The sequence below is a fragment of the Echiichthys vipera genome (genome assembly GCF_963691815.1).
Source record: "Echiichthys vipera genome assembly, chromosome: 2".
Classification (NCBI taxonomy): Eukaryota; Metazoa; Chordata; class Actinopteri; order Perciformes; family Trachinidae; genus Echiichthys; species Echiichthys vipera.
The window spans coordinates 24,585,591-24,608,557 of record NC_139827.1 but is presented as its reverse complement, the minus strand read 5'-3'; the positions used below and the strand labels follow the sequence as shown (position 1 = coordinate 24,608,557).

The 22,967-nt window shown below is 42.7% G+C and overlaps 1 protein-coding gene across 2 annotated transcripts; it reads left to right on the top strand.

The window, feature by feature from the left end:
* The first annotated feature begins 574 nt into the window (after positions 1 to 574).
* Positions 575 to 21,829, top strand: aspscr1 (ASPSCR1 tether for SLC2A4, UBX domain containing). 2 transcript variants are annotated; one of them, XM_083925073.1, is made up of 17 exons: positions 575 to 677; positions 912 to 967; positions 2,277 to 2,391; positions 5,689 to 5,789; positions 7,369 to 7,426; positions 7,523 to 7,596; positions 7,697 to 8,261; positions 9,611 to 9,670; positions 10,612 to 10,751; positions 11,610 to 11,691; positions 11,785 to 11,851; positions 12,205 to 12,267; positions 14,258 to 14,310; positions 17,925 to 17,976; positions 18,099 to 18,168; positions 18,623 to 18,801; positions 21,324 to 21,829. In XM_083925073.1, exons 1-17 carry the CDS (start codon positions 588 to 590, stop codon positions 21,332 to 21,334), a joined length of 1,836 nt encoding a protein of 611 aa, XP_083781199.1. In that variant the 5' UTR covers positions 575 to 587; the 3' UTR covers positions 21,335 to 21,829. The 2 variants fall into 2 exon arrangements, with proteins under 2 accessions (XP_083781199.1, XP_083781198.1); XM_083925072.1 differs by having other exon boundaries at positions 7,697 to 8,267.
* Positions 21,830 to 22,967: the final 1,138 nt, after the last annotated feature.

The following is a 22,967-nucleotide window of genomic DNA, read 5'->3' as shown; positions in this document are numbered from 1 at the left end:
AGGAACGGCCTTTTAAAATGTCCCAGGAAGCAAGCCAGCATGCCAAGATGGAGCCCTGGAACTGGCTTACCTGTGTGGAAATTAGCCACCTTTCATTTAATTATGATTCATTTACACCTGTGCTTTTTCTACTGTGACATGTGAGGAAGAGGCCTGTTGTTTCATACAACACACCTGCTGTACTGTATGAAGCACCGCATCAGGTTTGTCTTCTCGTTTTTTAAAGTGTGTTCTTTAACTTGGCAATCATCTCTATTTTTTATGCAATGTCGCTACACTGATGCAATAAGTGATAGAGTCATAGCATCACCTACATGTGTGGTGGCTTGTATGGAGTTTATTTAATATTTGGAATATATTGCAGAATATGTATTGGTTTTTTTTTTTGGTTGAACATAATTTCCATAAAAACAGGACTGTTAACGATAACCATTGGTTAATACTCAAAAAGAAAACAGAGGTACACCGTTTTTTAAGTTTTAGCCACACTCAAAACTCCGTTCACTGCTCCAGAGACTTGCCGCTTTAAACCCAGCAACGTGTCAATAAAGTTTATTCAAATAAACACCGCGACGTCACGACACACAATGGCAGCCAGCGGTACAGCTGTGACGGTGCTCGCCCCTAACGGGAGGAGACAGACCGTTAAAGTGTCTCCAAACACACCGTTATTACAGGTAAGCGGTGCTCTGAGGACACGTCGAGTTTTCTGACACAGACCGTCTGTTTGTTTGTTTGTTTTGTTTCCAAACCGGAGCTAACTGTGTGCTGCTGTTAGCTTGTGTGGCTAACGGCGGTTAGCCAGTGACAGATCAGTTTCTGTTCTCGAGCGGATCCAGCCACTTTGTTTTGTTTTGTTTTGTTAATGAGGCGGCAGCTCTGCTTATACAGTCTGTGTCTGTCATCTTCAGGTTTTGGAGGACGTGTGCAAAAAGCATGGATTTAACCCTGACGACCACGGTCTGAAGTGAGTGAGTGAGTGTTTGTGTTTGTGTGTGCGTGCGCTCGTGTGTGTGTGTGTGTGAGAGATGCTGCCTGTCACAACACTGAGGCCAGGCTGCATCTAAACACACGTCCACACGTCATTATGTGTGCGCCAGATGTCCTGTCTGAGTTGTTAACAGTGATGTGTGAATTAGGGATCGAATTTAAATCATAAAAATTACACAATGATGATAACTAATGTTAAACTATCGGCAAACACAGCAGCCCACATCGGCCGATACCGATACACCTAAAAAACGCAAATATCGGCCGGTCTATCCCTAGTGTGAATGGATATGGCTGCTGATATTTAACCAGTAAGCTTCATGGGAGGGTCCCTACTTAGGTTTATATATTGGTATGAAAAACATATGTAACATTGTTTTTATTGAGGTTTAATTATATTGGTACTATCATATAAAATCTCTATACTTCTAATGGCAAACATTGAGTCTACAATAAGCCTGTGAATGTTCTCATTTGTCCAGGTCATCGTTATCCTCAAAGCAATTTCAGTCAAAAGCAACTGGACTGGTTGTTTGTCTAAGAAGACGTTTCACCTCTCATCCAAGAGGCTTCATCAGTTCATGTACGCATCTGTCCAGTCCCAGCCTGGTCAGATGCGTACATGAACTGATGAAGCTTTTTGGATGAGAGGTGAAACGTCTTCCTAGACAAACAACCAGTCCAGTTGTTTTTGACTGAAATTGCTTTGAGGATTGAGTCTACAAAGCTGCCTTGTGATCAAAAGAAAAAAATCAGGATGACTTACTTTTAATGCATTGAAATACTTTCCTCCGTCTTATTTTTTAATGACTGGAGAACTCAGTAGCTTTAGAGGAGGGCTATTTTTTCAAATGTAATGGTGCTGTTTATTTTTATTATGATGGTGTGGTGGTCAGCACTGTTGCCTCACAGCGAGAGGGTTCCTGATTCGAATCCCGGCTGGGGCCCTTCTGTGTGGAGTTTGCATGTTCTCCCCTTGTCTGCGTGGGTTTTTTCCGGGTTCTCCGGTTTCCTCCCACAGTCCAAAGACGTGCTCGTGCTAGGTTAATTGATGACTCTGAATTGCCTGTAGGTGTGAATGGTTGTCTGTCTCTATGTGCCCTGCGATAGACTGGCGTCCTGTCCAGGGTGTACCCCGCCTCACGCCCCATATCAGCTGGGATCGGCTCCAGCCCCCCGCGACCCCGACAGGGACAAGCGGTTGAAGATGAATGAATGATTAGAGATAAGAAGGATTTGAGTTCCCCGTCATGCTCACTCGCCTTTCTGTCATCAACCCTTTACAGGTTTCAGAGGACTGCTGTTGACCTCACGCTGCCATGGAGGTTCGCCAACCTCCCCAACAACGCAAAACTGGAAATGGTGACAAGTACAAGGAAACAGGCTGTAGCTGACAACCAGGTTAGTTTAAACAAACTGTGTGTGTGAGTGACAAGGAAAAAGACAGAGACAGACAGCATGAGATAGCAAACTATGGTGGCAGGCCACATTGTAATGACATAATAACAGTCATCAGTGCGTGCGAGTGTGTACAGTACGTTACGTTAGGCTACATGACATGATTGTCTGCTACTCTGTATCACCGGTAGCACTAGTATACAACTTTATTCTCAGGTCAGATTCAGTTAAATAGAAAAATGTGAGCTTATTACATGCATATAGTGTGAAACATAAATAAATGTACATTTCATATGTTTTTAAAATATACAACAGTTAATTTTGTTTGATGTACGAAATATCTTCAATATTTTTTAAGTTTTTTGTTTGACTTTAAGGAAATTTTAAAGGATTGAGTGTGAATTTCTAGCCAGTACATATCCCAAATCCCAAATCCACATAGATGCATATACAGATTTAATATATATGTGTGTGTGTATATATATATATATATATATATATATATATATATATATATATATATATATATATATATTACTGATCTCCAGTCTTAACGATACCTTTGGTTTCTATGTGTGTTGGAACAACTAGTGATACCGGCTGAATCAAATAGCACAACATTTCTACATAGTCTTGTTATTTATATGTTGATGTTTTTTTGTGAGGAATGACAACATTGATATTAATTATTAATAGTAATCTTAGTTTCACTCAGGTTCAGTGCTCTTGGTCTTAGATTCTTCAAGTCTGAGGATATCCAAAACATATTCCCTCATTTAGTGTTGTGATGATGATGATGATGGTAGTCATCTCCTACAGGTCTTCAGTTGTGTTGAGATCTGACCATTGCATTTAATTCACATCATTTTCATCATCAAACCCATCAGTGAGCCCTCTTGACTCCTGTATGGAATCATCGGTATTCATTTGATTTCTCTGCTCTTTATTTTTTTTTAATCATTTTCCCCCTGAGATGTTAAAAAAGGAACATGGTATCAGTATTGTATCACATGAAACTATATCAAGATATTTATTTTTTTCTCCGAGCCATAATTATGTTTCCAAGATCCAAATCAATTTCTGTCAGCTCATGTAGCTTATGCATTTTGTGTGGGTCTTTATCGTCGGTACCTGGAAATTCATAAATTCTTTGTCTGTGTTCCTGATCGCACTCTGATCTTTATCCAAAAAAACACTTTGTTGTAGCTGAGCTGTAGTTTCCTATGACATCATGGCATCATAATCTAAGCAGTTAAATCACGGCTGGGTTTGATCTGTTGTTCTTGTTCATTTGATGGCTGGTTGAGTGTTGATACCTCACAGATTTTATATACTCACACACTCAGTCTTGTACCACACCCACGCGCACACACACGCAGGCCCTCCTAACTTAAACCCCGGCCAAACTGGTGTGTGAGAGAGTTTTGAGTTTGGCCGTTAACAGCCAAAGAGCTCTTTTCATCTCTCCCGGTGTGCCGATGTGCAGCGTGCTCTCTGTGCTGGACAACATGGTTGTTGAGTAAACATAAACAACTCCTAGAATGATCCGGGAGAAAGAACAACAGTGCTGATGCCTGCTTTTACTCGTTTCCAGACTGAGGTAGACCCACATGTGCATCTTAATCAAGTTCAATTATCAAAGAATTTTCTTCCTACAAAATGTCTCAAGACTGCTGAGCCAAGAACTTACAAATGGCCTCCGAGGGAGATTTTGATACTTAATATAGTGCATGTACTTCCAGCATTTAAGATAAGTTTTTGTCACGCATTCCTACAACTTGAAAGAATAAGATGCATTTGACATCCACTTAATTTCAACTTTTGTACTTTTGCAAATTAAATTATTAAATAACTTAGAGTAAAAGATAAAGACAGAGGCAGGTACTCCATACTGACACAGAGGAAGGAAATCATTATATATGCTTTATTATAGTTGCTAAATCATTAAAACTGCTAACGTGTTTCGACCACTGTATGTCGAAACACCCACACAGGTGAATTCAGATAACCTGGTTGATTAGATCTCTTCTCAGGACTGTGTGGGTGTGTCTACTGTGATCTATTGACATCTTCCTGAGTCTTCTGTTAGCTTCGTTTCACCTGTTAAGGCGGGACAAAGTTCACCTTTATCATTCTTAGTGGTAGAAGGACATTTATGACCTCATACATTCTTATCAAAGTCCCGCCCACCAAGTTCACAGAGTGGCCACTAGGGGCAGGTTTCATAATAGAGCAGTTTCTCATTGACCCCAATGTTAAACAGGCCCTTTTCACAGCATAATTAAACCTATTAAAGGCCTGGTACAAAAAAACATTCTAGTCTCTATGATTAGGTCATATCTCCATGACAACACTGATGGAGGGGGTGAATTTTTTAGGGGCGCTGCCTCTTGAGGGACAACGAGCCGCTGGCTCTCACTTCTCCTCGGAGGTATACATCAGCCAGATGGAAGTATCTCCCTCCCCCAAACGTCACATCAATGCCCTTTTTTGATAAGAGGAAATGAGGCGGAGTCTAAGTCTGACAAGATGACGACTCCATAAATGAAGGAAAAGACTGAGAAATAAACAGTTTTTATCTTGGTAACTGATGGTTCAATACAATCGGACATACTCTCGCAGACTGTGAGTCCATGAATGTGTGAATCTATGAGGGCTAAGGGCTGTCCCACTGTCGAAGCATCCCCCACAATTCCTAGCATTGTGATGTTAAGTTGCAGGGTTACCAGGGGAAGCCAAAAAATGTTAAAAACAACAGTAAACATGTAGGACTGGCACATTACATTTACACAGAAACATAACATTATCAGGGATTAAAGATGGTTTAAAAAAACACGAGATCAGAGGAGCGCAAGCACACTTTGTTTATTCATCAACCATTTCCTTTAATTTAATTTAATTTAATTTGCTATTTTGACAAAAAATTAGTAAATTGAGTATTTGACTCCACTATGTAAAGAGCCAAGATGTTCCATTGTTCTTTGGCCTGACAGAAGGTACAGGCCCAAACCCACAGTAGAAGGTAACATGTTGTCACGGTAACGCGATATGTTGCCACAAAGTGCTGTCCGATTCCTAAACAGTATCCAGGTAATGTCAGTTAAAACCGTGAGGGTTCAGGGTAGAGATTGGGATTGGGTCCAGTAAGGGTCCTTTGTCACACGCTCCTATTATAATAAATGCAAAGAAACCTCAGACCCTTTAAATTAATCTCACAACTCCCTTTAGTACCTGCATACTACATGTACTGTGAGGTTACGTGATGATGGACTTTTGCTGTGTGTTTCTCGTGTCCCTCAGGTGCGGATTGCCCTACAGATGGAGGATGGCTCTCGCCTCCAGGGTTCCTTCTCCTGTGGACAGAGTCTTTGGGAACTGCTCACACATTTTCCCCAGATCAGGTGTGTGTATGAGCATGTACACGTGCAAAGTTTGTATGTGCGCGCTCTTAACTTCTATCTTTGTGAGGACCAAACAGAGCTGTGTACTCTGAATGTACTCTATAGTTAAGATATGATGTTATGTTATGGTTCTGTCCATATTAATAAATTAATTAATCAAAATGAATGATGCATAGCAAGCTGCAACTAAACCTTAGTTATTAGTTATCAGGGTTTTTGTTTACACAAGAGTCCTTTCATGTATTTGTCATATTGTACTAGGGCTGCAGTCAACCACAGAAAATCTTGGTCAACAGAAACTGTACCAACTCTTTAACCAGTTAAAAATCTGCACGTTATCTCCAGATGAACTAAATCGGACACAGTGCACTGGGAGCACTATACCTGGTAGCACTGTTTCCACCCAGGTGTTTTTTCTGAGGCCAGCGTATTTGTGAGTGGCGCCGCTCTACAAACGGCAGCAGTATGACGAGACATAGGCATCTATTCTACACTTAGTGATACATAGAATTTTTTTCTGGTCGCCCCAAGTTGAAAAATTTTCAACTTCACTGTCACTTCTTACCCGGCTGTCCAATCACAGTGGGCACAGAAGACCAACCGTAACTTTCTACACGTACTAGAACGGAACAACAACTATGGAGGAGACATTAATACTACTGCCACATAAACCCTGCATCAGCCCTCGCTTCATCTAAAGCAAGTATCCAACCATGTCGACATTTTGACTTCCGTGGATATTCTGTATCATAGCAACCAGACTCACTCGAGGTCTCAACTGAAAAACTGCTGCACTGCGTGCTCCATCACTCTTAGCTGGAAATAAAACACTTCGTTGGACACAGCCTCTGAAAATAACACCAGCGATTGTCCGACAATTAGAATTTGGACGGACAAGACCACATCGACCAACCGACCAGGAAGTGCCAGTCCCATATTCTTCTATATACAGCACTGATATTGCACAGCCGTAGGAAGGTGCTAGAGATGGTCAAGTTACCGTTTATGTTGGCCTTTACCTTCCACTAGGCTGGAAAGTAAATGTGATCACTGTGGAGGAATGAACGCAGGCCAGCGCTGTGTTAGATAACATCCTTTCTTCTCTCCACTCCTCTACTGAAACTTTCCCACACATCACCACCTCACACACACACACACACATGCAGCTGTTACTCAGTAGTTCCAGCTGTGCGGTCCCAGGTGCTCATGCATCTGTTCAGCCCTCATCTCATCTCTGTTAAATGACATCATTCCATATCCTGATCCTTTTCCATGGAAGTAAAATGAATTTTAGCTCAACATTAGTGTAAAAGCTCTGTGACTGTTGTGAAGCAGAGGGGAAAGCTTTGTTGTACTGAGGAGAATAACAGTAAAACATTTATGGTTCAATTAGTTTCTGCACAGGGTCGTGCACGCATGCTTTAAGCTTCACACTGCATCGCATGAGGTTTTATTGAAAAATCACAGGGCTTATTTCCCTGATCAAGGAAAAGTCACTTCTGTGTTTTGTTTTTCACTGTTAAAGCAAATAAAAAATGCCTATAATTTTTTATTTGCTTTTCTTATCGTTGCTACATAGTGAGTCAGAGCTGTCTGAGGCAGGATCCACCCCTGTGTGTGTTTACATGAGAGATGAGGTATGCAATGTTCCTTTAACGCTCAATTTTTCAAGAAAATAAAGACTGTTATAGTTACTAAGCTGCGTGCGTGTGCATGTGCTTGTGTGTGTGTAGGTGAGTGGGGAAGAAGCACTCAAAAAGGCCACTCTGAAGTCTCTGGGTCTTACAGGAGGAAATGCTATCGTCAGGTAGGCTGCTTGTGTTCAAGCTGATTTCAATAATTTTTACAAACAGCATCAACCATGTAAACGTGAGACTTTATAATAAATCTATTGTTTCCATTCAAAGGTTTTTACTCAAAAAGAGCAAAGCACAAGGAGGGGAAGATGACGGAGAAGCCACTGAAACAGCTGCTATGCCAGTCACACCAGTTGCCAAGGAAACCACACCTAGCCCATCATCTCAGCCTGATCGTGCCCCGTCACATCCGGAGACGCCAACAACAAAGGTGCCAATTAAAAAGTCAAGCCCCGACAGGCCAATTGAAGCCCACCCTGCTCCAAGTCCCGCCTCTGCCACAAGCAGCACACTTCCTGTTCAACAGGAAGAGGTTCCAAACTCCCAGCATGCAGTTCGGCCAAAGGTTCCTCCTGTCGAGAGAGGCGTGCCAGAGGAGGATGGAGAGGAAGCAGGACCATCAGGACTGAACTCTCACCCATCGTCTTCCTCCTCCTCCTCCTCCGCTCCTTTCATTCCCTTCTCTGGAGGTGGTCAGCGCCTTGGGGGTCCCCAGGGACGGGCCGTCGGACGTACACTCTCTTCATCCTCGTCATCCTCATCTCTGTCAACTGTGACTGCAGTAGAATCACCCAAAGCCAAGAAAGCAAAATCCAGCCACGGGTTCAGCAGCAAGGTGAGTGTAAGTCAAGTCAAGTCCTAATGAAGGAAGCCCAGATACAGGGCCTATAGAAATGTATGAAACCTATTTGAAATAGTCACTTTTTTTTGTTTACAGCCTGAAATGATAATACATAAAAAATACTTTTCCAGGTTGATTTACACATTCTGCCTTACAACATTCAAGTGAAATCGTTTTTTGTTTTTTTTTAAATAATAAAATTAATTAAAAATGAAAAACTAGAATAGCAGCAGTGTTGGAAAAGTGATGAGTCCCCAGATTTAAGGCACCTTTTGCTTTAATTACATCATCAGTCTGTTTGGATTTGTCTCTACCAGCTTTGTGCACCTAGACTGGGAAATATTTCCCCATTCTTCCTGCAGAACTGTTTGAGTTCAGTCAGATTCTGTGGTGAGCGGCGATGGACTGCACTCTTCAGGTCCATCCACAGATGTTCTGTAGGATTCAGGTCCGGGCTCTGACTGGACCACTCTAGGACATTCACCTTCCTGTCCTTTAGCCAATGTGTTGTTTTTATGGACGTGTGTTTTGGGTCGTTGTCATGCTGGAAGGTGAACAACCTGCCCATTTTCAAGTGTCTAACAAAGGGATGCAGGTTTTCCTCAAGAATTTGGGTATACTTGGCAAAATCCATTATCCCTTCAATCCTGACCAGTTGCCCAGTCCCTGCTGAAGAGAAACAAGCCCACAACATAATGCTGCCACTACCATGCTTCACTGTAGGGATGGTGTGTTTTGGACTCAAGAGAGAGGCTTCTCTCTTGCCACCCTGCCAAACATGTAGAACTTGTGAAATTGTTGTCACATGCACAGATCAACCAACCTCTGCCATTAAGACTTGTAACTCCTTCAAGGTCCCCATGGGCCTCTTGGTAGCTTCCCTGATCAATCTTTTCCTGGCTCGGTCATCCAGTTTGGAGGGGCGGCGCGATCTAGGAAAGGTCTGGGTGGAGCCACATGCCTCCACTTCTGGACAATACTCTACTCAGAGGGAGTTTAAGCCTTCAAAATCTTTTTTATATCCTTCTCCTAACTTGTGCTTATCCACAACTTTATCCCGGAGCTCTTTTGAAGAAAAAAGACTACAGTTGATGTCAGGTGGAGGCCAATTAACTTGGTGTGTAATCTGGAAGGTGACTGGTCGAGACTAAAACTGTGTTGTGTACCATGCTGTAAACATGTTGCTGTAAAGATGGGCATCTTGGGGATCTATGAGGACTCACTCGCGTTTAGAGCCAGCCTCAAGTGGCCATTCAAGGAACTGCAGTTTTGGGCACTTCACATTGGCTTCCTGGAGGTCGCTGCTTGAGTATAACTGGCAGCCTTTTCTGTTTTTTTCACAGCACCAAAACACTGCCAATCAGCCAGACGAGGACATGGATCAAGAGGAGGAGTTCTTGGAGGTGAAACCATTCATTTAACCAGTGTTTCGTTTGAATTTATCAGTTTTCCTAGTCGAGTGATGTTCAAGTGAATGAGCTTAGGACTCATTAGGATCATATAGCTCATCTATGTAGGGCTTGATAACAAAAACTGACTTTCCCTTGGGTTTTGTTTTTGTACACTTACTCACTTGCTCACTCACTCACTGGCTCACTCACTGGCTCACTCACTGGCTCACTCACTGGCTCACTCACTCACTGACTCACTCACTCACTGGTTCACTCACTCATTTACTCACTGGCTCACTCACTCACTGACTCACTCACTCACTGGTTCACTCACTCATTTACTCACTGGCTCACTCACTCACTCACTCACTCACTCACTCACTGGCTCACTGTCTCACTCACTGGCTCACTCGCTCACTCACTCGCTCACTCACTGGCTCACTCACTCGCTCACTCACTGGCTCACTCACTCACTCACTGGTTCACTCACTCATTTACTCACTGGCTCACTCACTGGCTCACTGTCTCACTCACTGGCTCACTCACTGGCTCACTCGCTCACTCACTCGCTCACTCACTGGCTCACTCACTCACTCACTCACTGGCTCACTCACTCACTCACTCACTGGTTCACTCACTCATTTACTCATTTACTCACTGGCTCACTCACTCACTCACTCACTCACTCACTCACTCACTGGCTCACTCACTGGCTCACTCCCTCACTCACTCGCTCACTCACTGGCTCACTCACTCGCTCACTCACTGGATCACTCACTCACTCACTCACTCACTCACTCACTGGCTCACTCGCTCACTCACTGGCTCACTCGCTCACTCACTGGCTCACTCACTCGCTCACTCACTGGCTCACTCACTCACTCACTCACTCACTGGCTCACTCACTCACTCACTCACTCACTCACTTACTCACTCTCTCTTTCTTTCTGCAGCCAGTAGAGCGGGAGATTCTCATCTACCACCTGGACACACTGTCCCGTCACTCTGAGGACCACAAGGATCTGCCCGACGAGTTCTTTGAAGTGACGATGGATGATGTGCGCAAGCGTTTTGCCCAGTTGAAGAGCGAGAGGTGAGAGAAGGAAGTGAATGGAAGCGGTTGGGTGACTCTGGGTCAGAGGACTGTGTGTGATATTTAGTATAAATACCTTGTTGCTGCAGAAACACGCCTGGATCAGATGTGTTGCGGCACTGTTGTTTTTAACAGATAATTAGTCCGTTTGGCATTTTGGTCCTGCGGTGTTTTGTCGATGTATAACCCTTAATTGCAGAATACCATAGCAATGATGAGAGGCCATAGGCAGGGAGAATGCCGGGCATCACTGCGTGCGTTTTGAAGTTTTCTTTTATTTATTATGAGTTTGAAGTTTTTATTTATTTACGAGCGCTTCTTCAAAACAGATGAGGACAAGTTTACTCTGTGCTCTCTGGATGTGGCCGCGGCAGACCACAGCTGCTGGGACATCGTGTGTGTTTGCAAACATTCTCTTATTTATAAGACACCACGCACACTACGAAAGCTTCTAAATATGGCATGCAGGGAGCAATTAGTAAACCTGTTTAGTGTAGACGTTTATCCTCCAGCCATCGGCCAAACACCGTCAGGTTGAGACCTCACCGCATACGTCCTTTAATCTCTGTCTACATTGACTTAGCTGGCTGCCTCATGGCTACGCTACTACCGTGTCAATGACTGCAATTACCAAGGGGGCAATTAACCCGACCACAGCAATTAGTCCCTGCTTTTGACACTCACACACACACACACACACACACACACACACACACACACACACACACACACACGGGTAAAGGGTAGGAGATGAAACATTTTCTGCTGATCTTTGTTGATTCCATGGTGTGCTTTTTTTAAATGTCACAGCTTGTTTCATTACGACTGCGTCTGTTTCTTTCTCTCTTGTTCCTCCAGGAAGATCCTGGAGGAGACGCCACTGATGACTAAATCTCTGAGAGAAGCACAGATGAAGGAGAAGATGGAAAGATATCCCAAGGTAAGCGCAAGTGACAGACGTGACTTTTTAAATGTGTGTGTTTGTATATAATATATAGACTTTGAATAACCCGCTACCACTGTTTGTCTCCAGGTGGTCCTGAGGGTCCAGTTTCCAGACAGACATGTTCTACAAGGCTTCTTCAGACCCCTGGAGACAGGTAGGGGGGGGGGGGGGGGGTTATGTGTGTGTGTGTGTGGGGGGGGGGGGTATTTCAGCTGGCTAGCCACAGGTATGGCTGCAATGTTAAAGCTACTTGCGGCTCCCTCACCACATTTATGACTGTAGCCACACCAGAGTGACAGACAGACAGAAATAATGAGACAGGTCTGTAATTCCAGGGATTAGATCCACCTCAGCCCCAACAGCAGCACGACAACCAGCAGAACAACACATCTGAGGGGAATTCCATCTGAATAATGAGTTAGACTCCCACACAGTGACTGATGAAGGTGTAGATGGATCAAGTTTCTTCATGCTTCACTTGATGTTCTGGCTTTGTTTTGTGTCCAGTTGGTGCCGTGATGCAATTTGTGAGGAATCACTTGGGGGATCCACAGCTCAGTTTCTACCTGTGTAAGTATTTAATGTTCCCACTAATTAATCACTGCAGCATCAAGCGTATGAATCCACCCAGGAGCCCCTTTTGTGAAGGTTTGATTTTGATACGTATGATTTTGGCCTGATTTTGCTCTCGACTCACCAACTGCTGAGATCTGGGAATACAGTGAAACTGCTCCAGTGAAGTCCAGCAGAGCAAGAAACAGAAGTGGCCAAACAATCATACAAATTGTGAACAAGCCAACAGTTTAGCCAGATTATTTAAACCACTTTGTCTCTTTCAACTGAGTTTGGCCCAGCTGAAGGTTTCTTTAGATCCTGTTTGCCTTAACTTTTTTTTAATCACAACGCTGCATCCCCAAATATAAGCCATTAAAATGAGAAAAAAGCATTTATAACCACCAAGACTATGAAAATAAATACCACATTTGTATTCAAAGCCAAGGATTACCTTTTTTAAACTGATCATTAATTATTTATTTTACAGCTAGTGTTTGTGCATTAGAAGTAGTTTGATGACAAAAAGCTAATCAAATTGTAACGGTTTACTTGTATGGTGTATGAAAATGTTTAAGTGTTTTAACTGATTAATCGGGTCGATTAAAGCGCTTTTGAGATAACCTGCATCGTCCGATGTCTGCGCTCACGAGGATTCTACCGTGTAACTGTCAGAGCAGCTCTGACGTAACCACACAATGCGTGCGAATCCTTCTGCAAGGGAATATTCGCTGGCCCTTTTGAGTAAAAGAATAGAATAGAATAGCCTTTATTGTCATTGCATTTGCATACAACGAAATTCGAGTGCTACTCCCCCTTGGTACATTTTTAGCAAAAATAATATATAATACAATAAGCAAAGTATAATATAAGCAATAAACACACGATATAGTATAAACAATATAATAATGTGAACGGTATAAACAGGTGGGAACAGTATAGACAGATGGGAACAGTATAAACAGTATAAACAGATGGGTGGAGAACAGAACTATACTAAAATAAAATATGTAAAAAGTAATTCATGGTTGTAGTAGCTGATGTTGACTGCTGTCCTCTCTCACATCTCAGTGCAACTGTCACAGCGCGTCAAGTAGCGGCACGCTGGGAGGCTTGCACCATGAGCCTCCTGCTATATGGACTTTTTGTCTTCATCGCCTTTCAGTCGTCTTTTCAGTCCGGTTAAATCACTATCACAATGTCTCTTTCAGTGAAAGGTTGACACATAAAACCGTCAATTGAACAGCGAGTGGACAGAGAAGTATTTGTTTTTAACTGTCACTCCAACCTTAGCAGCATGTCTCCCCCTCTCTCTCACCCCATTTCCTGTCTGTCCTATGTAATAAAAAGGCACAAAATAATAATTTTAAATGTTGTCGAGTAATATTTGGAGGGCCTCAAACGTGTACTTTTAAATAAATATACCGTCATATAATAACGTTAGCGCCTATGCTTCAAATTAAACCGTGATATAAATTTTAAACCACACCGTACAGCCCTAGTCCACGGGCAGCCACGTCAGTGCAGATGAATAAAACATTCATCAGATTTGTCATTTTTGGATGGTCGTGGGACGGTAAGCAAGTGTAACTGAAGCTTTTTAGTGGCCGTTCACATGTGAACCTAATGCTTTGAAAACGATGTTTGCTTCAAGTTATAACCTACAACTAAACACAGACTAAACAGACAATGCAGATGATAACAGTGTTGAATAAATGTTCATTTAAAGTCAGCAATTTTGTGTCTCGTTTGTTATTATCATCAAACTGTCATATTTTATTAAAAAACAAACAAACCATTGGCCGCCCTGCTCTCTAAATATCTTAGAAGTGGGGAAATCACTTCAACCTTCCTCGTACTGATCATATTCAAAGAGAAGAAACTTTAACAAACTCTCTGCGAACACTGGTCTCATTATGTTTTAAATTTATTCAGAATCAGTAATGACTTGTACTTGTACATTTTCTAATTTCTACCTTTTTTGCTTTTGCTTAAACCTTTCTTTCAGTCATCACACCCCCAAAAACCATCCTGGACGACCCGTCAGCTTCACTGTTTCAGGTAAGATCCCTAAAACTACCGCGTAACTCTTTACGCCTTTGACCACAATAATAAACAGAATGATTTGACTCAGACGAACCGCATCACAGTCGAACTCCAGAAAATAACAACTGCAAAACTCCCAGACTTCCCATCCTTGAAACTATCTATACAGACACACACACACACACACACACACACACACACACACACACACACACACCCACACACACACACACACACACACTGACTGTAAAATGTATCGGCTGGTCCCTCTCTCCTCTTCAAAGCCCCACCACATTCCCGTTCTCCCCCTCTCCTCTCGCTCCTACACTCTCTCACACTTGTTCCCCCCTTCTCCACTGTCCTTGACCCCAGCTGGGCTTGATTTTTCCCAGACTGGCACATGGGGTTAATACAGGCCTTGCTTTGATCTTCACACACACACACACACACACACACACACACACACACACACACACACACACACACACACACACACACACACACACACACACACACACACACACACACACACACACACACACACACACACACACACACACACACACACACACACACAGAGCAATGGGCAGCCTTGACGCTTTGTTGCCTCTGAGTTCAGAGCTCTTCAAATAATGAAAGAGAAACAAATGAAAAACAAGTTGTTCTCTTGTACGGTTCATCAGTCTGTACCCAGGCGCACTCATGGACTTTTATTTTTAGATGCATTATTTTAGAAAGTTTTAGAAATCCTCTTCTGACACTTCTGACTCATCCATAAGTAGACGAAAGACGAGGTGGAGGAACGAAGGGGAGGAAGAGGAAGTTGTTTTTTTTTTGAAGTGATATTGTGCTGCGATGATGAACAAGATTTAGCTCTCAGAGGGACTGGTACAAACGATAACGATCCTCAAACGCACACTTTGAAATGTGTGTCGGTGCGTGTGTGAAGCCCTTTTACCGCCATGATCTCTCAATCAAATATGACGTTCTGATCTAAGTTGTTCGTCTCTTTGTTTTTTATCTTTGTGTTTCTTCCTGAACTCTACCTGCCTGTTTTCAACTACACGTCCCTCTCTTGTACCCCAACTCCAGCTTTCTCTCTCTCTCTTTCTTTTCCTTCTCCACGTCCAACGCCACCACTGTCCCTCTCTCCGACCCTCTCTTGTGCCTCGCCCCCATGTCTCTATCCATTATGGACTTAAAAGCGTTAAAGCGCGAAAAAACAAAATCTTTAATCCCTTTGGTATCACACGCGCACACACACATTGTCGGGCTCTGTTTCGCTGTCTATACATCAATCTTTGACACACACAAGGAATCTTTAATCTTTTTTTTGTCATGTCACATATGTCTCTTTCTCACAGACAGGCACGCACACTCTCAGACGCACACTTTAATCACTTTGTGTCATGTCAGGAAAGGAATGTTTCCCAACCCAGAAGCCCTTTGATACCAGGCGTCCCCTCCCTCATCCGTCTCTCCCTCTGTCTTCCATCAGGATCTGTTCTGCCTCCCTCCCTCCATTCCTCTCTCCTGTATGTTTTTTTTACACTGTCTCTCTTTCTCTCACGCACTCACTCACTCACAAACACAGGTCTTGTCCTGTTACCCCGTCTCATCCCAAGTGGAAGTGCAGCTGCCAGAGGAGCAGGATGGCAAGAATGCCGTTGTTTCACTGTAACGCATTGTTTCCTGCTCACAGGGCTGTGATAATCACAATTAGGCCAGATTGTCCCAATTTAGCAACTAGAGAGTGAGGGAGGGGGGCAGAGAGAGAAAGGACAGTGTGTGTATGAGACCTTGCAGTGAAGGGTAACCCTGCCTCATCCCAGTGACTGCTATGCTAACTTCTCTTTTGAAGCTGTTGATATGAAACAAAGCTACGTGGATAATGTTTCCCTGACCGCACTAGCATTGCAGCAAACGATTATTTTTCATTGTCCGATCTGTCCGTCCATTGAATGTTCGCTAAGACATGCCCGCTTAGCTGGTGTTGCTACAGCTGTCAAAATTGTCGTACTCGTACACCGTGTACACAAGTGGCAAATTTACCATTAAAAGTTCTTCCTGATTTTTTTTTTAAAGCAGTTTGTCCTCGATTTCAGATAGAAGAGTTCAGATTCCATTTTTACTTTCCCCATACCCGAATTTGCGTTTATTGCATTCATAAAATATATAAATATATACTATATATCATTGTTGTTTGGCCTGAACTTGAGTAATGTTGATTTTAATCTGAAATGACGAATGATTCTGGTAGATTTTATTAGCTGTAGCTTGCTAGTGTAAGTTAAATACGTTAGCTTCATGTGTTGCTTGAAAACGAAAGGTAATAATTATTACACTGGTAATAATCCTCGTAGTAGTAGTTTAGTTTTTAATGCTTACTTGTTTCAAAGCGATAATCTTGTCAATCCTGTAATGCGATACTGCAATTGCATGAATAGTTGTCCAGTGTAAAATGTCAGGAGATAGAGAAAAACACAACATAACATTAACAACAGTCTAAAGCATCAGTTGGTGTGATATTAACTGCTCAACCAACAAAAAGTTAAAATAGCTCCGGATGAACGGTTGTAAACTTGGATGCAGTTGTGATTAGGACAAGATCATAATAGATGTACAAGATGGCAGGTAGAAAATGTAGAAAATTGGCTCCACAGTAACAAAGAATCAGGGCATCTTCAACAATTCACAGTGTCTGTAAATAGTATTCAACATCCAGCCTTTTTTGACACCAAGTATGACATTCAAATGGGGTCTTCAATTAAACACAGACAAATACACAGTTAAAGGTCATTAAACAGGGATTTAGGCGCAGACGCCTCAACAAGAGGAGAAATACGGCAAAAAGCATGGTGAAAGTTATAATGATTTTCATCCTGTATTATCTACCATAGTAAGAGCAATTAATAAAGATCACTTTTACATAGACTTTTACTGGCTTTAAAATAATTAAGTATTTTATAATACGCATACACAACTGGAAAAAAAGGGAAACTTCTCATGGTGTTTTTCTTGAGTCATTATAAAGATGTTTGTCTCTTCTGGCAGCCACATGATGACCAGCAGCTGAAAGTGGTTTTACCAGTGCATCATTAATCATTGAAAACAGTTTCATACTTCTGCTAACATGCTCTCCACCATTGCTTGTGTGTTTGATGAGTAGAAGACTGTGCTTATCTTAAACTAGTTTTGTTTGTCTAATTCTCATTGGAGTCCCAGACGCGTGCCCTGCCTGCCTGCCTGTCTGACTGACTGACTGACTGCGTTTCTACCTCCATAATTGTACTCCGCATAATATCTGCCTGCAAGTGGTCCATTATAACCATTAAGATGCTCACCGGAGAGGAGTGTTGTGCTTCAGGGGTGAAAGTGTTTTCACTAACCATTTGATTGTCGCTCATTTTGCGGTCGGCTTCAAAGAACCACGGTTACTGATTCAGATCCCCCGAGCAATGAATCATCTTCCAAAATGAACTTGACTCTGGCTTGGATGTGGTGGCACCGCATGGTTTGCGTGTAGGGAGGCAGTTTAATTTAGATTTTGTTGAAATTGAACTTTAACGTGCCAAACATTTTTTTGATGGCTTCTGTTCACTTCCCCTCCTCTCCCTCTCCGTCTGCAGGCCGACCTGTTTCCTGGTGCGCTAGTGTACTTCGGCTCCGACGTTAAAACAGGTTAACGGTTCTTTTCTTTCATATGCTGATTTTGAATTAGATACAGGTGTATTATTGAGGAATGTAATATAACAAAACAATAGTTTACATTGTGTGACTGTGTGTGTTTGTTGCCTCCACAGATTTTTACTTGAAGAGGGAACTGCTTAAATCCTCGGTCTCCGCCTTGCAAGCAAATGAGTCCATTGCAAGGTACGTTGGTGTGTTTGTGTGTGTGTGTGTTTAAATGCACTTGTATCCCGCAGCAACCAGCCTATTTTCCTGTCACAAAGCTGTCATCATTGGAATCCCTTTGAGGTTCTGCCTGAACAGCAGGTGCCCCCATGCGCCCTCATTTCCTCCACACACGCACACACATTTGCGCACACATAAACCATTTCCCAGCCCTGCTAAAGATAGAGCCCATTTCCCAAAAGTGACCCCCACCTGTCCTTTTCCCTCTTTAACAAGGTCATCACCCCTCTGTTTCAGATCTTGATCTCACCCAGTGATTTAATGTCTCGTGCAAAATGCTGCTTTAAATAGATACAGGAACTCCTCAGGAAAACAAAAACACAAGATGTTGTCTTCAAAGCATCTCTCCTGGTGGCACATTTTTTAAATATTTCAATCTTTTTTTTTTTTGTTTCGCTTCATCCCACCTCAGCTGCATGCTACGGTCCCCGACGCCCTCCTCTAGCTCTGAGGAGCCACTGCTTCCTTCAGAGCCGAGGACGGACACCAGCAGGTCCATGCAGGATGAGAGAGAGCCGTCTGCACTCACCCAGGCTGCTAAACCTACCAGATCTGACCCCGGCAAGGTGCCAAAGTGGCTCAAGCTTCCAGGTGAGCATGAGACAGGATGGTAAAGACACAGACTAAAACACTCACTTAATAATTTTGGTCACTTCCATACCTGTAGTTTGGTTGGCTTTTTATAAACAAACCAAGAGCTGCAAACAAAGTCATACGGACTGACTGGTAACGCATTGATTGGACAGTTATAGTGACTGTTCTCCTTCGTCATTAGCACTATGTGGTGACACTTGATCTCACTCTCCTGTCAGGCTTTTAGAGGGGTCTGAATGGTTTCCTCTGGCTCCTTTTAAGCTCCCCATCATGACATTCTGTGACATTGGTCACACTTGGCTGTTTGGCAGATGATGCGGTCCCCGGTCCAGTTCTGCTTTACACATGGGAGATGTTTTCGCTTGTCAGGAATGTATTTCCTCTGTGGCTGCAAAACATGTTGCACAAGCCATCAGAAACTCCTAGAAGACGAACTGGGCTTCATAAACACTTTTAGGTGTGACTTACTGTAACCGATACAAAACAGACTTAAGCTTCTTTCCCATTGGACAAAAACACCCACTAACATCTAGCTTTTGTCTTTAGTGGGAAAGGTTACAATCAGAATTAATTCCCGGGACAAATGTCTCTTCAGTAGTCACAGGTATTTATTGGCTCTGGCTCTGATCGGTAGTGATTGAAATAGAAAAGTGAATACCCTCCCTCATGGAAATCAATTAGAGTTCAGAGAATGTAAGACTGAAGGTGGAAATCGTAGGTGAGCTAATTGAAACACATCTCTATTGTCACAAAGTCTGCGCCAAAGTCCAGCTGGAAGACCCACCTTTTCAGGTGGTCTTGGTCCAGTTGTTTGCTCCGAACTGAACTTCACCACCGGCCCAAACAGAATCAAGTATCTCACCCCTCCAGCCGTCCTCCTCAGAGATCACATCCTTTTCTTGTCATGGTAGACAAACACACACACACACACAAATACACATCAACCCCAAAACCACAGTGAATTGGAAATGGCCTTTGAATGGCCTCATGACTCAGAAGGATGAATCAGTTAGTACAGCATGGTCATCCCCTTTGGCCCGGGAGACCACTACAGTCACTCCTCAGGGCCCAAGGAGAGAGCCTGCCGCTGGGCCACATCACACATCATGAGCCCCTGTGGTCTGTCCAGGCACCGTGCTTTTCTGTTGTTCTATTGTGGTGTTTCTGGTGGTCACAGTATTGATGTTTTTGTTTGGAATAATGCTCCCTTTTCTCTCCCTCCTTCATGTTTGTGTTTTTGTGCACATTTTATTTCTGGCTGATCTCTGTGTGTGTCCATGTGTGTCTTGTAAGAAAGTTGTGGCTGATTTCTCTTTCATGAGGAAAGTTAAAAGAAAAAGACTGAGGGGAGGGAGGGAGGGAGGGATGGGGTGATGGGGAATTATAGGCTCCATGTGTGAAACCCTACAGTACTGAGTCCACACAATCCGAGACTGTTTTTAATTCTCTAAAGATGTCCGATAGTTTAACCTGTCTTTAAGAAGGTAGTGTTAAACAGTCAATGATTTGCAATACATATCCAATAACAATGTTTCAGTATTTTTTTGTACCCTGATAAATGAACATCCTGGAAAATACGCTTATTCACTTTCTTGCTGAGAGTCAGATGAGATGTCACTCTCCTGTTTTCAAAGCTAAATATAAAAGCTTAAAGCATAAACAGTTTAGCTTAACATACAGATTGGAAATCGGAGGATAACGCTGACCTGGCTCTATCAAAGAGGTAAAAAGAAACGTGTACCGACGTATTTAATAGACTGACATGAGAGTGGTATCAATTTTACCAACAAACCTTCAGAAAGTATGTTAATCTAAGTATTTCCCAAAATGTCGACCGAAATTTGTGGAGTGGATTTTTTGAAATAGTTAATTAAAAAAAAAAAAAACTAAATTGCAGCATGCTCATTAAAGCAGAACATCTGGGCATTGCCAGTGAAGAGATCTTTGGTTTCTATGTCGTCTCATTTTGTCGCTCAACAAAATCAAACATGAATTATTCCTCTCAGAATAAAACATTAAAGTGATAGTTCACATGTTTGGAAAAGTGGCTGTAAGCAGATGGGAGGACAGGCACGGAAGCTAACCAATGTGCTGCTGTGGACGGGGGGAGCAGCTAAATGTCTTTAGACACCCATAAAATATCTATATATTTAGGTTTAAGTGTATATAGTGAATATTTTTACTGATTTGCCTTGCTGTTAAAAAGCCCTTTACAACGAGGAACAGAAGCCGTTATCTGTGCTCTCTTCGAAACCACCAGACTCCAGTAGTTTTTCCTCACAGAACGTGGGAGTTGCTGCTCTGCCGGTGCCTCGATCATGTAGTTTGTGACTTCTGTGTTTTAAGGGCTACAAACTAACAAAACTACTGTAACAAACTAATTGAAAAATACTTTTTATGTCAAAGGAGTCTGGTTTTGAAGAGAGCAGGGATAGCGGTTTCTGTTCCCCGTCATAAAGGGCTTGTCTTGTGTTCTTCGTTGACTGGCAGAGCTGTTAATTCTCCAATTTCCTGCACAGGTAAGAAATAAGACTGCTGCTACGGTTGATGAGAGGACTTGCCACAACAGACGTCAATGAGCTGCCTGCAGACTGAGGAGAGCACTTAAACTTTTGCTGCGCTTTCATAAAGGCTCGACTTCGTGACCACAGCGGACTAAATCCATCGTGGAAGAAGCCTGCACTCTACTAGGTTTTAAAGTGGTCAATATAATGAGGTAAAGGACTTGAGTAAAAAGTGAATATAGCATTGCCAAGAGGATTGTTGTGTTTCATTCTGGTTGATCCCTGGGTGGAGAAAGTGCTGCTTTTATTCAGCAGGTGGAAAGGTAGTGCAAAGTGAATAAAGATTGTCGTACTAAGACTGTCTCACAGTATTGTTTTCAAGTTCAAATTACACATCCATGTTCTCGTCCAGGCAGTTCAAAGACCGAGTACCAACTCTGATCACATCACCTCAGTTTGTGTGTGTAATTTATCTTGTCCTTCGATGCTTCCTCAACAGTTCTTCAAAAAGTGCTCTATTAATTGACACATCATAGCCTTTTATGAAAGGTCCCATATTATCTTCATTTTCAGGTTCATGTTCTGGGTTTCTGCTAGAACATGTTTATGTGCTTTAATGTACTGTGAGTCTGAATAAACCCATATTCACCCTCTGTCTAAAACTCTCCATGTCCCGAAAAAGCCCAGCCTGCCCTGATTGGTCAGTGTTTCTGGTAGTGAGGTGCAGATCACATATTTAATTGTGACCACCACAGTTAATCCGTCGCTCCAGTACGTGGGTTTATAAAGAATGACAGTCTGACTAGCATTGGATGAGTTGCCAGTTTGTGAAATATGATTATTAAGGAAAATATTAATTACATTCTATAAGTGCAGCAGACATCAGAGCTGCTGTCCACTGCTGCAGAGAACAGCTGATCGTTTCTCATCACGTAGTGTGCCTTTAAGCACCAGGAACAGCAGCATTGATTTTTTCAAAAGCTTAATATTTAGTTCTGCTTCCTCTGCCAACTTTATACCTACAGTTTTTGGTTTTGCCACTAAGAGGGATACTTCGAGCAGACCTCCATTGTGGAGATAACCGAAGAACATTTGTGTTCCTTCATTAAGTGGCACTGCTGCACGGAGCGCTCCGCACCACAGAAAACACTCGTACAGGGACTGGTAGGGGGGGGAGTGAAGTGTCCGTGCGGGGGCAGGTCTCTAAAGTGGAGAAATTAATTTGGGTGGGTGGCGTTCGAGCCCATCTGCGCATCTCTTGGTTCTTCTGCATGTTCACTCTGTCTCTGCACCATCACTGCAGCCGGGGAATGACTTTAACAGCACTGTAGTAGCATTTTCTACTTATATTTATAGTACCTATTATACTACCTTTAACTATAGTTGTGACATCACAATTGTACAGAAGTCCTGACGGCTCGTTTAAAGACACAGTTTCTGAACAGGCTGTGTGGATTTCTCTGTGGATTGAGCGTTTTGATACTTTCACAATATTGATGTAGCACCTCGACCTGCTTTGTAATAAAAGACGACATGGAAATCTCGCTTTTTGCTGTTTCTGTAGTTTCTCCCTTTTCCCTTTTGTAGGGTAGAACAGCTGTATTTTCATTTACAGGACAATGATGGAAAGTACTGGGATGTATTTGAGGTAACCTCTGA